Genomic DNA, 15,260 nt, shown 5'->3' with positions numbered 1-15,260 from the left:
TTTATTCATTTTAATTTAAAATTTTGTATTTTTTTTTTTGCACAACACATGGATTCCTAGCTTTACTGACGTTTTGAGGTTGGGAACGTCGCCCAACGAATTTGTTTGCTCAGCAGCTTCATAATACTTCGTCGCACTCACAGTTACAACTGTACTTACTCCCCCCCCCCCCCAATCTGGTCGTACTATATGCGTGGTTTAGAAGTGTTGTCATACAAATAATTTACTGTTATTATGACTTTACGAGATTAGCGATAGTCAACGGCGCGCTCCATAAACAGTGGACAGAAAAAGTCGACACACCCCTGTTCAAATAATTATAATAATTGATGATAATTTATCATTCTGTTGTCACAGCACTTGTCCAGACGGGGGCACTGTTGACCACGTTGTCAGGCACGAAGCAACACTTGACGATTTCTGACAATACACTGACTAATCGACAACTAATTCATCTACTTTGACCAACGTCAAGACTTTTCGGTCTTTTCAAACGCAGTACGTATTCACAAATTAAAAGGGGATGCGTGTCTGTTCTATTTGGTTCTATGGCTGAGATGAGTGCGGTGGAAGAGGTCGGTAAAAAACAACAAATGGTAGCCTATGATTTATTTTTTATGTTTTGTGTACATTACTATGTAGATGACTGTGTAACATTCAACAGAGCTCTTTTTTTTTTTTTCAAACAACAAACATTTAATGGAGCTTGGAGAGCGATTTTTTTTCGGGGGACGCGTGCGCTCAGTCAAGTTTAAATGCGAATGCTTGGTCAACCCAGAAACGCGACTTCCTTCAAAGTAAAAGCATCTATTGAGGACCCAAGTAATAAAAAAAAAATGAAAATGATTATGAAGCGTAAATGAAAACTATTGGGAAAGGAAACGTGGTAATTTAAGGGGGCAGGATAGTATACAAACAATAGATAGATTGATAGATGGATCGATCTCACCCTAAAAAAAAAAGTAATACAGAAATAGCACCTCGCACCTGGGTAGCTTTTATTTTGAAGATACGTTCCGGAAGTGTGCTGTTTCGTGACCTCGTTTACTTGACGCGGTCCGGGCGTAGTCTGCAATTAACGCAAAGTGCACACTTGTCCACGCCGGTCCCGCGGAGCAGACAGGAGCGCGCAGGAGGCGCAGGAGGCGCAGGAGGCGGAGTCCCACGGACGGCGTTGTCATTGGCCGCGACGAAAGTGCTCCTCCACCTGCGTGGAGGCGCCACAGCTGCGCGCCCACTTGTGGGTGTGACAAACATTTGGTGCTCCTCGGTTGGACACGACATGACCGGGTTTTTGTGCTGCTGCTGATAGGCTTTGGAGCTTTTGGGTTCTCCTCCCCGCTCAAGAAGCGGCGGACCCACAGAGACACGCACGCACTCAGCGGGGCTTCCACGGCGGCCTCCCGTGGCGAGGGATGTTTGGCATGTGTCGCGCACTGGGGCGCAGGTAAGCTTTGGTGTCTGTGAGCTCCAAATGCATTTACTCGTCCCGGGACGGGAGAAGCGACAAGAAAAAGAAGACGAAGAAGAAGCCGGGTGCGGAGTCAGCGTGTGCGTGGGCTTCGCGCCCCACGTTGCCGCCACCATGTTCAGCTGCGTGGGCTGCTTCTGGGTGCTCCTCTCCTCCGCCCTGGTCGCAGTGTGCAGTTTCAGTTTCATCTCTCCTGCGTGGATTGTGAAGGAGCAGCTGAGGACCAACCACCACCACCATCACCACCATCACCACCACCACCACCACCACAATCATCATCATCACAAGGACTCGGTGAGCTTTGGCTTGCTGTGGCACTGCTCCGAGTCTCTGGACCACATGTACCGCTGCTACACCTTTGGAGGGCTTGGCAAATTTGCTGAAATCCCGTCCAGTTCATGGCAGGTACCAGCAACGCACACACACGCGCACGCACACGATCATCATCATCATCATCATCACGATCATGTGGCTGCTTGACAAAGAGAGAGCACCATCCAAACATGGCAGCTGCAATAAAATGCGTATGCAATCGTTTGTGTTGGGCAGCACAGTGGCGTAGCGGTAAGGTTCTGGGTGTGAATCTGAACCGTGCGCGGTTTGCACGCTCGCGAGGGTCTTCTCCGTGTCACCGACAGTGCGGCGCTTCAAATGCCTGACTTCCATTCCGACGCGCTGATAGTGCGGATGGGACCTTTCGTGGTGTCCTGTGATTGGCTGGCCGCCGGTCCAGGTTGACCTCGCAGGGCCTTGACATGGACTTTGTTGGTCATCAGCCTCTGTGGCTCCTGGTTCCCCAGAGTTACAAGCCACTCAGCATTTTAACCAGCTGCAATATATATATATATATATATATATATATATATAATTTCCCCCCCCCCCTCAACCGAAATACAGGTGTCAATTTCCTAATCGAAATGCATTGGTCAACAGTGGTGGAGGTGGACTTCTTTTCTGATTGAAACATATTCATCCTTGCTGGAGGGGGGTGGGGTGGCGGGGGTTGCTGATTGAGCTTTCTTTCACGAACTGTGGTACATTTGTGAACTTTGTGGGGGGGGGTTTGGTTCATGACTAAATACTGCCACATAGTACATTCTGTTTCCCATGCAATGAATTTGGTCTCCACTTCTGCCACTGACATCCCACCAAGACGGAAGGGGTGTGTGTGTGTGTGTGTGTGTGTGTGTGAGAGGGGGTGGGTGTGTGTTGGTGGAGGGCGGAGGGCAAATAAATTCATTTTGGCCAAAGAAAAAGCATGGGTTCCAAAGGCAATTGGTTATCTACCCATTGTTCCAAAACGGAACGCTATTGTCGAAAATGACTGCCAGTTTTATTCTCTTGACCCAAAAAACAACAACAACAACGTAAAATCAACTTAAATGAAATATGAACCATTAAGACGCCGTAGCCGCTTTAAGCAGCCGTTTCCCCGACAACAACATGCTGACTGTTTGAACCCCTCTAGCTTTGAACTCCTCAGTGAAAGTCTTCCAAATAAAGAAACGCTGCAGTGCATACAAGTCACCTCTAGAGCTATGATTTATGCATGAATGATGCATTAGCATTTGAAAGGGAGAAATTAATAAGCTGCCGCTTGGGTGACTGTAGTGCGAGTATTTGCAAACAGAGGAGAATTCAACACAGGTAAAAGGCACTCAATAGGCCACCGCGAGCGCACACTGTGTAATGTAGCCGTCGGTGAAGAGCAGACCTCCGACAAAGGGGAATTGTTGACGCAAGGCAAAAATTGGTTCGATCGCACTGCGCCGATCGTCCATCTGTACATCGGTTTTCTCGTCACCCCGTTTGAAGCCTCACAACGGCGAAGTACCTTTGTTCGATTGTCAGATGTCGTCTTGGTCTCGTGATGTCAACATGTCAACTGCGCAATGACGAGGACTGTCGAAATACCGATTCTGATTGAACCGGGACATTTTTGGGTCGATTCACGGATAAAACATCTGTTGTGCAAAAAAACGGCACTGAACTTGTAATAGCTGGAAAGTAAAGGCGGTGAGCGAGTTTGATTTGCATTTCCAGGTTATATATGGATTTTAATAAAGATTGGAATTAGAGGCCGAATATTTCACTGTTTAACAATACTATGTCCTTTAATATGTATTTAACTTTACAACTGAGAGGAAAAATTGCCAAAAATCGTCAATATTTTGCCATTTTTTTCAATGTTTCTTCAATGTCATCTTTATGTTGTAATGTGCTAATGTGTAATTTACATTAGAAAGAAATCCGAAAAAAAAGGGACTAATATCGGCTGATTAATCGGTCAGGTCCTAATTTAATCTTCAAACAACTTAACATTTACACTGCAGTTCGACAAGCATAATTGGACAGACTGCAAATCTTAGGTTGCCATATTAAAATGATTTCTATGACAACGGGATACACGTCCCGGCGAGCAAAGAGTGATGGATGGAGTAACAAGAGAATGATGGACGGGCTCCATTCTCGAGAAATAAAAGTTTTGTCCAGAGAGGTGTCTTGGAGTCACACGATCCAACGTGATTCCAGAAACGGCAGCAAAACAGAATCCTCACGAATCACGTCTTCAATTTGCTCTGACACATCTGTCGTCCGATGGGGAAGCGCTGTGGTGTAAGCCACCTGTATGAACGTGCGCGGGCCTGTGGGAAATCGTGTTACGGGGTCGAAGGCGCGTGTTGTCTTCCCACTTCTCCTTGGGGAGTCCCCTTGCCCAGTGCGCACGAGGCAAAGACCGACTTTTCTGTACCGGCGGCCTCGTGCTGCTACGGCGGCGACGCTCTTTCTAAAAGTGCCGAGCCGTCTCGCTGAGATGAAAACAGACGCGTTAGCACCGAGCGGGTGATCAAAACGGATATCGATGTGCAGGCTGCCCATTGATTCTTTAATTAGTGAGGTCGCGGGGCGTAATGGCCCAGGGACACCGGAGGAAAAACAGCACGAGGCTAACTTTGTAAGCTTACAGTATTTCAATTCAATTTTACCATGTCCAGTAGAGCTTTCCATTTTCTGTATGCGCCCGTAGCGGGCCGTGCATTTGGTACTTGGGCCTTCAGCGGAGACTGATCTGACGTCATCCAACTCTTAATACCGCCGCGAGCATGTTGGACTTATAGAAACCATCAATGCTATATAAAATGATACTGTGTCACATACAACATCTGGAGCAACTCGCCATCAGTATTTATCTAACAACGTAACAAACACTTAAAATACAACATACTTATTCAATTTATGAATGTGCACGGATTGCTGCGGTAACCGGTTTTGGTCTGCCCAACCAATCGGATGACGAGAAAAATGCTGATGTCGTCGAGGACCAGCTCGCTGGACCTGTAAGAAGGAATTTGAAATCTGATCGGTGAAAGAAACGGTCCCATTGCTAATAGTTGAAGTTACATCAGCGAGTACTTCTGTTCCTGAAGGCCCTGGGCAGATTAGACGCCATGGCATGACCAAAAAAAACCAAAACAAAATCCGATTTTGGAACGTGACGATCGCTTCAAGGGGTACAGTTCTATACTGCCGTAAACCTAAAGATGGCAATTTTGGAAAATGTACTTCTGAATTGCTTGTTGGGCCTGAGCGCTCTCCATGTGTACAATTCAACAACGGAGTAAATAGTTGCCCATTTCTAAAACAAATTGTGAGTAAACCGTTCAGAATTGCGTGGTTACAATTCTGCTCATTGACAATAACCACCCACAAACAGTTTCTCAGTCTCCCTCGTCTTCTTTCAGGCCACCACGCTATCATGTCAAAGCTAGCGTTCCGTTTCACATCGCAACTACGGAGTCCGTGGCTCGGCAGAACTCGGTGTTGACCACACACGCGAGGATGTTCAAAATATAGAACAGGTTTAACATTGACTTTTCCCGGTCCCAGCCACTTCTTAAGAAAACACACCACAGGATAGTCAGTCAGGATAATCGTTTGAAGACACGCGCCGTACCCTGCTTCAGGTTGTGATAATATAAAGTCAGACTTTTTTGTAAAATTTTTTTTTTTTTTTTTTGGGTCGCCTGTTTACCTTGACTGGTACATAAATTGCCTCAATGCAGAAACGATTGGTGAGCATCGGAGAAGGTGCTGTTTGCAACTCGGAAGGATGGGCGGGCTTTCGACATATGCGGTCGCATCATTCAGCACACGTTCAAGGCCACGTATGACAAAATTCATGGGAGGGGATATGTTTACAGAGGCGCCGTTTGCAGTGATGGATTGAAGACAGAAGAAGCGCTTTTTGCGTTCTCTCTCTTCACTTTATTGGAGGATTTGGCCTTTTGGAGTGGTATGAGTCCTCTTTTTCTTGTTATGTCTTTGTGAATGTGTCTTTTCCCAAAATGATGTTCTTAAGCTCGCTGACTGACAGTAGAAAATCTATGGACTTAATTAATGCTTCATTTTCAATTGAAAATCGCGGATTGTTGTTTTCGCAACGACGGCATTTTTGACTCGCATTTTTGGTTTTGTTTTCATTGTGCACATTGACTGCAATGCTACTGCGTCATTTTTGTTTTGGACTTGCCTAGCTACACACACGGGCGAGAAATTGGAAGTGCAGCGAAGTTTGCGTCCAGATGATGGATAGAATGAGCGGACGAACACGGCCGTCTGCATTTTGTTTCCATCTATGCGAAATTGAGAGGAAATCAGTCTTGCTGAGCAGGACAAGGATTTATGATGCGGCCCGATGGATTGATTGTATTGTTTTTTTCCCCCCTGCTTTACATATTATCCACGCACCTCCAAAAGTCTTTGATCGCGGATAAAGTGGACTGACGTTCACCAGCAGACATGGAATTCACCGTTTAGAATATACACGACTCGCAAAATGTTTGGCATATTGGGCGTTAGAGTGAAGTTTCAAGATGAACCTACTTACTTTATTTGACCTTCCCTAAACTTTTGAGCGTACTTCCTATTGTTCAGTGTTTCAATACTTTTTGCGCAAATTGCTGTTCTCTGGCAAGGAGCTGAAATGCAAAATTCGCAATCGGTTTTTGATGCGTTGTACAATTGGGCATACATTGAAATGTTTAGAGAAGGTCACATTAAGGTCACCGTAAAGGTTATTTTGTATTTTGGGTCTATCCTGACATTTCACCCGAAAGCAGAATGTCACAAATTGCTGCGAGGAGTATAATTTGAATATTTTCTGACTTCCTAGCAGCTCACCTATCCCCCTTATATTGTTTTGTTTTTCTTTGCTCTGCTGTGTGTGATATTGACAACCGATGATCAGCCCTTCCGACGTCGTCTTTTCTGGTCGTGGGCGGGGGACGGCGCAAGGGCATCGGCGTGGCGCTTCCCTCACGAATGGATCCTGAGTCAGCGAGCTTTGGCAGGCCACCTTCCATTTGTTACGCAGCCTGTCACTTCGACTGCCTTCACTGTGGATCCTGCGGGTAGTTTATGTATTGATTTAACAGGGCGCCGTCCTCCCTGTTTTCTAAGATAAATGATAGCTCCTGTGTGTGTGTGTGTGTGTGCGTGTGTGTGCATGGTCCCAGATAAAACACCGAGGATGACGTAGTAAACAATTTACAACTTTAATTTGGTAAATCTATATCCAGTTTCCATCATGATGCGACACTGCTTAGAGATAAAAAAAACTATACTGGTGACTTTAGGTTGGTCTTGCTACACTGCTCCATTTTTTTATTTATTTATTTTACATTTTTATTTTTTCCTCACGAATTCTGCAAGATCAACCCACAAAGCTCCTGGGATGCTGCCAACTCCTCTGTCAAATCCCGCAGTGAGCTGTGTGGCTTCAGAAAGAATCAACTTTCAGAATTCTATGAAGGGAAACGTCTCTGGATTTCAACTTTGAGGCGTCCTTCACCGTCACAACTTGGACAGTCTTTGGTCACGAAAGTAGACGTTGCTTCGGAGCGTTCCTCTGCAAATGTTTCCTCTCAGCTGTAGGCTCGGCTGAGCAGCAGGGAGTTCAAAAAACTCAAAAACTTTTCTTCTTATGGCACTTGTACATAAATAGGAGAGATGATTGATTTTTGCAGATTCTCTTACTCATTAACCCAATCAAACTGTAGCTGCTCATTTCCGAGCATATCATTGAGGACCTGATCCATTTATCTGTTTTCTATGAGGCTTGCCCTTATTAGGGTCACGGGTGAGCCAATCACAGGACCGGCTCCACATTCAATCTTTGACTTGCTGTGGCAGAATCGCTCCAATTGCAAATCGTTGCGCTCCAAATCAAAGCAGCCTTTAAAATTCAGTCCGGAAATTAAAGGTTGCACACAAGTTAAAATCCCTTTTCAACTTTCGTCATCTTGATTCGTGGCCTGCTGTTCAGTGAAACGCGGTCGCCATGGCAAATGCATCATTCTTAGGCCGAGGTCTTGTTGGCCAGACTCCGCCTCAACATGCGACGGCCGCTCTTTACGAGATGGAAGAGGGCGCTTCATCAAAGTGATGCAACAATGATCCACTGCCGGTAACACGCCCTTGCACTTGATAGCGTCCACCTTTCACTCGATCGACTTGAAAAAGATGCATAGTGCAAAGAGGAGTTGTGGTTATATATTTCCCTGGTAAGATGAAGGAAGTCCCATGTCAAAGCAGCTACTGTGCATCTGACACCTTGCGTTTGGCAAGAAAATCCTGCAGGGGTCACGGCGTTTGCTGCATTCTGTCTCGTATAGATCGGCCTGACTCGCTGGCGAAACGAAGCCGAGTCGGAGCAAGCGCGCATATAGCATTTCCTACTTTGCTGTGGCACACTATGCATGAATTATGAAATGTGCACTCAGGCCGGCGCTGATCATGCATTCATTTAAGAGCACGCTGTGCGAGGTTTTGAGCGTGTGAGGGGCTTGAAAAGCAGCCTTCACCGAAGTCCTTCACTCTCCGACTTGTGCGAACGCTTGAGCGCCCCGCTATAGTTTAACAACCTAAACATTGGTGTCAAAAAATTCATCAAAATCTACAGTAGCACTTACTGTGTTAGTGAAACTCTCCCGAATATGCTAGTCACTAATGAGTTATTCATAACCCTCTTTTGCTGCACATAATTTGGTTTGTTCACATTTTTTCCATCATGTAACGATGTGCGGATGCTATGCGAAATTCCCCTGTTGTTCAAATAACGGCTAAGATGTAGCAATCGAACGAACAGAATGAAGAATACAGTTGTCATTTGATGGATTCTTTGACTGCAATGAAGGGGATGAGAGCAGAAAACTGAAGTGCTGGCGATTGCTGAAGCTGCATGAAGCGGTTGCATCTCCCAGGATGCACGGAGGTTCCCAAATAAATCTCCATGATTCCATTAAAAAAAAAACAACCCTATCCAATGAAGTAATGCCGGCCGTTTTAATGCTGAAGATACTTTACGATATACATGATCAAATGGGGCCTGATTTACAAAAGGTTTGAGCGTGCAAAAGATTGCAAGACGATTGCAAGTGCTCCTCCCAGCGTCTGCCTCGCATCTTCACAGTGTTTCTTTGAAACTCTCATCTCATCTCATCTCTCCGCTCGCTCCTTCTCGCCCCCTTTGGGTCGGCAATGTTTGATGTGAGCAGATGTGATGCCTTGAACCAGTTCTGCTTGTCCTGATTGTTTGGATGCCAAACATGCATTGGCTGTAATCAGCAAATGGGCTCATTTTCTTTCAGTTTCAATTTCCCCCTAATATCCAGTATCGTTATTTGTCAATTTTTTTATTTATTTTTTTAATTAACGGCTGCTTTGTCGGCCAGGAGAAAGCAGAAGGGGTGACATAAACGTATCAGTTGCACTATAATACAATGCCGAGTCCTTTTGAGAGAGGAGAGAAAGAAGGAACGTTGCCTGAGGTTCTTCTCCTTGGAGTACCCGCCAGCTCACCACCAGCAGCCTATTATGAGATCTGACTAAATCTCTGAGGTCGTCATCATTAAACCGGGCCAGAAGGGAACCCATACATTTCAAACCGGTTATACGATCCTCTCTCATCTAGTCTGATCCACCTTTGTGATCTATGAGAAAAGAGAAGGAGCAGAGTGAGCGCATTTCTGGGCCTGATTGTTCTTTTCTTTTTTTTTTTTTTTTTTCATCCTACTTTCCCACACATGGACACAAAGCTCTCCATCCCCTTTTCAAGGAGATGAAGAGGGGGGAGAAACATGATCAAAGGTTTTCGGGTAGTTGCATTTTATTTTATTTTTTTTGTATTCAGCCTGTCAGATACGGTGGTGGATGATGATGACTGATCTGAAGTCAGATTTCCAGCAAGTGGTTCAGTTCAGTCCGGTTGATAACTGTCCGATGTGGAGCGAAAAACTTTGATCTTTCATTGCTCCGCGACGTCGTCGACTCGGTGGCGGCGCATTTGGTGACGTGTCTGTGACGTTTGGCTAAATAATGTTAATTCTTTTGATTCAACATTTGGCCTTGCTATTGTAAGAAAAGGTAAACTTGGAGTGTTGGTGACACGTATAATGACAATCTGACAGTTCATCGTGTTGTTGTCTTTTGACCTCAAACTAGTTGAGACTGACTCAACAGCGCCGCTTCTGGTTGTAGCCCAGTAGTGCAGTGCACTACAATTGCTCTCATTGCAAGTGAGCCATTAATCGACTTTTATGCGCATTCCTAAACCGAACGGACCAATCCATTTACCGCTTGAAATGTAGCCCCGCCAATGGCGGAATGAACAGCGAGTGAGGTGTCTGCCGATAACCGTTCTGAGTTTTCTTCTTTCTGTGAAAGATGGTGACGCTGATATTTGAATCCTGGTCTGATGCTATTTTTAAAGTGTGGCACATATATCACGCAGTTTTGTTGTTGTTGTTGTTATTCACATTCATTTCCTGTTGTTGCATTGAAGTGATGTCTTCCTCCACCCCAACAGAATGCAAAAAAGGGTTTTGTATGGCGCTGTTATTTTTGTACCTTTCACAACTACTACACTAAACACTCGGTGGAACTGCGACTCTTGGCGCTAACTGGCAATGAAAGAGCCGTGTCGTTAAGACAATCGATGCTTTGATTGGAAGAATCGCTCTGCCTTGCCCAGTGCAGTTGTGTTCAAATGCAGTTGTGCTCTGGTCTCACCGCTGCAGGAAACGCTCACAATGATTATGTTTTTATTATTTGCTGCAGTGTCAGTTTGTGGGCAGGTGGTGCTCGCTGTAGCCAGACGGACATTTGGACATCTGCCGCACAATTTGTGACGAACCAATTGTATCAGCCGTTGAGAAGTATTGGAATGCTGAGCGCCTGTGGGATTTGTTTGAACATCGGCGAGGTCACAATATCTGTCGGAGTTCACATTGCAGGTGTTTGGTGGTGTTGAGGTCAATTTTTTCCACAACGCACCCAACCACGTATGCATGGACCTTGCTTTGTGTCCTGGGGCATGGTCAATCTCGTACAGAGTAGGACCTTCCCCGAATTGGAACTGGGATAGGATACAGGTCACCTCTGACCCTGAACAGGACAAGCGGTAGAACATGCATGGATGAATGGAATTGCAGGGCCAACTAAATGGTCGGTGCCTGAAACGCAGCCACACCACTCGGCCACGCTTGGCATTACGCTTGACGACGTAAGACACGCATGCTGCTATCCGGCCATGGAAACCAATCCCACGAAAGTCTTGATGTGCGCTTTTTGTGCTGATATCAATGCCGCAGCAGGCGCAGAACTCTGCGGTGATTAGGCCGGCCAGATGACTTCTATGCAATGTTAGAACTGAGCAACTCCACTCCAAACTGTAACGTTACGTGGTTGAGTTGCAGTGTCTCTGAAAGGCTTCCACTTTGCGATCGTATCCCTTACAGTTGATGGCGCAATATCGACGAGGGCAGAAGCTTCGCAAATGGACTAAAAGAGGGATCGTTTTACGGTACCGAGCTCAAATTTAGTGAACACTTCAGCACGACCCTCCATTTTTTTTCCCAAAGGCATATTGTTAGGTGCTTGCTTTTATACAACTCAAGCAACGGGACTAAATGAAACGCATTTAAAAACCGAGGTCCGATACCTTTTCGTGAGCATTCGCACAAGTGTTGGAAAAATAGTGTTGTACGTGCTTCTCCGCCCGAGGGTTTCATAAGATGATTCCTCTTTGGGACAGTAGCGACACGCATCCGTTACCTCGTTCTGCACTGCAGCGAAGGCGAAACCGGAGCTGTGTCGGTGTAAGTCGGAGGCACATTTCTGACAGTTTGGCAGAAACCGCAAGCATTTTAGATTGAACCTCTTCCCGTAGAACATGAAAAATAGGGCTACATTGACGGTGTGGAATAGCTAACGTTCAATAATTGTTGGTGTTGAAAGAATCTACTAGATCCAGTCCCGAGTATTGGCACAAGTAAGCGGTCAATCAAACGCTAAGAGGATGGACTGTGAGCATATTTGTTGTTTTGTTACATCCCCAAAACCAACGAGAAAAGGGTCAAGTTCGGGGACCACGTTGGTGTTACGTGTTAGGTTCAAAAGCCTTTATAGGCCTAATTTGCAGTGTATATATATATATGTATATATATATATATATATATATAATATTTCCAGTAGGATTTTTCACAAGTTTAAGGTTACTCTTTGATGCAAAAGAGTTTCAATGTGCATTAACCTCGCTGGACGGCAAGATAAACGGCACCATGTGATTAAACGGAGAACTCATTTGCGATATACGTTTCCGAACTTTGATTCATTTGGGGGTGTTTCCCCAGTTCTATATTCTTTTTATATGCCCACTTATCCACACGGCATTTATCATTTCTGTGCATTCATTGACCAGCCTTCTGTGGAAAACAACACTCTGACTGCACTACCGATTCTGACCTTGTTTTCATGTAATGCGAGACAAATGTACATATAAAGGCTTTGCTTTGCAGACCAGGAACATCATTTCCGGACGCCCGGGTGAAAACGTGAGACGGCGAACGACAATAACTACTTTTTCAAGCATTTCGGGGCCGAACGACTGATATATTTGTAATGCTGTGTAAATGTTGCGTTGTTAATGAAATGTAATTTGTTGAAAGGAATCCAAACGTGGTAGCAGCAACACTTGTTCCATAATTTCTCAGACACGGGCGAACTAAAGCAAACGGGCGCTGCTTGTCAGATATACTGTCCATTCATTCAGCTGGAATAAAGTGTGTCATTCCACTCCAATAGGGTTGCTTATTAGTGTGAGTTCATGGTGGCATTTTGAAGTGGAAAATAGACTCATAGCATCATACTAGAGCTGAGCAAACAAAGGGAACTGTTCACGCGAGCGTTCCCACGGGGCAAACCGGGCACATACAACCGCCCCCTACCCCTCTGAGCGTCTGGCGACACCCAGCAAAGCGCTGGTGAACGTCACCACCTAGCTGCAGCCCGCGCCTGAGGCCCAAACGGACACTCCGGCCACTTGTCAGGTGATTGATTCATCCCCACTTCTGGCTCGCCCTCATATCCGCTCCACCCTGTAGTCTAGTCGCTGTGCACACACGGGCTGGCGAGCCGTTTGCAGGCCGGTCTCACACGCACGCAAACGCACAATTTGGTACCGCTCCCGTCCAACAAGACTTGTACATCGCTCGGCACGTAATTGAGGGATCAGGGTTGCTTTTTGTAGTCGTGCTTTCGGTTGTGTGAGATTGAGTAACGTTAAAAAACTAACGAGAGGGGGAATAGACGCCGCTGGTAGTTTTAGAGCGCTGCTATGCAGTGCCAATGGGCTTCTGGAGACTGAGGCCGCCACACGGGTGTGTCTGCCGAGCGCACGATGGACAAATGCACGCAGAACGAGACGCCGCTTGTCTGCAGAGCGCAAACCGCCGAGCAAGGCAGTGAAGTTGTCACGCCTGCAACGATGCCGCTCCTCTCTTGTCGCCCGTTAAGACGAGCCATTAGAGAGCCGCGCTGGGTTTATTTATCTTAAGAGCGTCATCAGCCTCGTCACTTTGGCGCAGAAGACAGCTCTGCTTTCCGCTGAAACAATCTCTGCTCAGAATGACTCTTTAATGACTTGTCCATCTCGTAAGTCCCAGTTGAGGACACAATTACATTTCATCGGACGGCGTAGAGGAATCCGCGTCTTCCTTTTGCCTAATCGGAAATCTAAGAGTCCGCTTGGGACGATCCCGTTATTACTCAAAGCAGCAGGATGGCGTGCTTGTGTGCAGTTATTAGTCTCCAGCACGCTCGTAATGCCTTTATTGCAGGAAGCCCATTAAGTTGCTTTCCATGAAAGTCATCTCGTCTCAGAACAAATGTTTTATCAGTGTTTTCACGTTTATGTTGATCGTGCCACAGGCGGTTCGAGTGTGTTGACAAGCAGTTGCTGTCTGACAGGGTGACCTCCCGGGGAAGATTAGTTTGCATGTTCAAATCTTTCGCACGGTTTAATTTCCCTCTCGTTCAGCTGGTTCGCTTTGCACGGGAGCTCCAGCGGCTCCGGGGGCGCTCCCGCTTATCCGCGCGGCATCGCAAGCCACTTAGGAAGCATTTCACACAATTGAACTTGCTCAGACTTGACGTCCGGACAGTCACATCAAAGGCCCGTGAGTTGAAGTGTTGACGAGTTTGCTCGAGGACTCTGCATCTTTTTTGCACAATTGTCCAAAACAAATAAAAAAAGAAAATTGTACCGGCATTGCTAGATAACGAGCAACCCTTTATTGCTCAGTGAGTGTTTTTTTTTGTCAATGTCTCCAAAGTGTTCTCTGTCAATTGACTGTCTGTTGTCGCACGAGAGCGGCTCCAACTACTGGAGAGAAATTCCTCGTGTTTTTTTTTTTTTGGGACATACTTGGCAAATAAAGATGATTCTGATTGATGTGTTCAACTAACCTGTATCAAATAATATAAATACTCCGATTCGACTGAAAGCTTTTTTCAGTACTTTTCGTTTTTCTTTTTATTGGAGTTGTGTGGTTGTAATGAATGCAGCTGTCGACGTCAGGCAGTGCATTTGCTGTAGATGAAGCACAACGCGTGTACAGTAATTGCATGTTGCTGACTTGGCCCGCTTTCAGATCCATGCGCCGACATGAGGCATGGCGGATGCTTTCATGTGTCACCGCGCGCTGTCGGCTGCACGCGGGAGGCAACCGGGAGAAGGAAGGCATTCCCGTGCGGACATGAATATCATGGAAGCGAGAAAAGGCAGCAGAACAAAGAGCAGGGAAGATAACGTTGTTTTTGTGTGTGTCGGTGCGCTGTTTTGTCATTTCTTATCTTCATTCACTTGCCTACATTGGAACAAGAGAGCCAAAACGGCAGAGAAAAATGGAGCTCCTGCTGTTTCTGTCTTTGCTTCCTGTCTCTGTACAGTTGATTAACATGATTATTTAAAAACAGAAAGACTCTACCTGTATTTTGCTTGAGACCCCAAAAAGTTCCAACGCTACCACCCCTCCCCGACATGAGGCATTTAGGCCTCAGGCTTTTTTCAACTGTGGATTGTCTGTTGGGAATATGGAGAGAAATGTACAATAACGATGAGCTGTGGTTCAACAGTTTTAGTGTTACAAGTCGCACTCGCTCACCACTTGCTCTTCTTGCTGGCTTTAGAACACAAGGATCACGATGCAAGTCCCGCATCGCACAAAAACAAAAGAAATACCAAAAGAAAAAAAAAAAAGTGAACTAGTTGTCAGAGAGACGCTAGAATGTATCTTTCCGAGATTGTAATCTGCATGATAAATTCATTTTAAAATCAATCGGTAATATCCATGCAACAGTCTAATCTGGAGGTTTATTCTTACACAGAAGTGTTTTGACTGTTTTCATAAGTTTCTTGCAAAAAGGAGGATCACGAGCCATTGAAGGGTGA

At 45.7% G+C, this 15,260-nt stretch overlaps 1 protein-coding gene across 1 annotated transcript in view; it reads left to right on the top strand.

The window, feature by feature from the left end:
- Window positions 1-1,106: 1,106 nt before the first annotated feature.
- The window catches only part of LOC133416223 (LHFPL tetraspan subfamily member 7 protein), a 52,290-nt gene continuing 38,136 nt past the window's right edge, over window positions 1,107-15,260 (top strand). Inside the window, exon 1 of the mRNA XM_061702986.1 lies at window positions 1,107-1,876. Within this exon, the coding sequence (XP_061558970.1) occupies window positions 1,475-1,876 (402 nt within the window). The 5' untranslated portion in view covers window positions 1,107-1,474. The remainder of the gene's footprint in view (window positions 1,877-15,260) is intronic.

Source organism: Phycodurus eques, chromosome 17, assembly GCF_024500275.1.
Source record: "Phycodurus eques isolate BA_2022a chromosome 17, UOR_Pequ_1.1, whole genome shotgun sequence".
NCBI classification, from domain to species: Eukaryota; Metazoa; Chordata; class Actinopteri; order Syngnathiformes; family Syngnathidae; genus Phycodurus; species Phycodurus eques.
The sequence above is the reverse complement of the archived record's forward strand: the minus strand, read 5'-3'. Positions and strand labels throughout refer to the sequence as shown.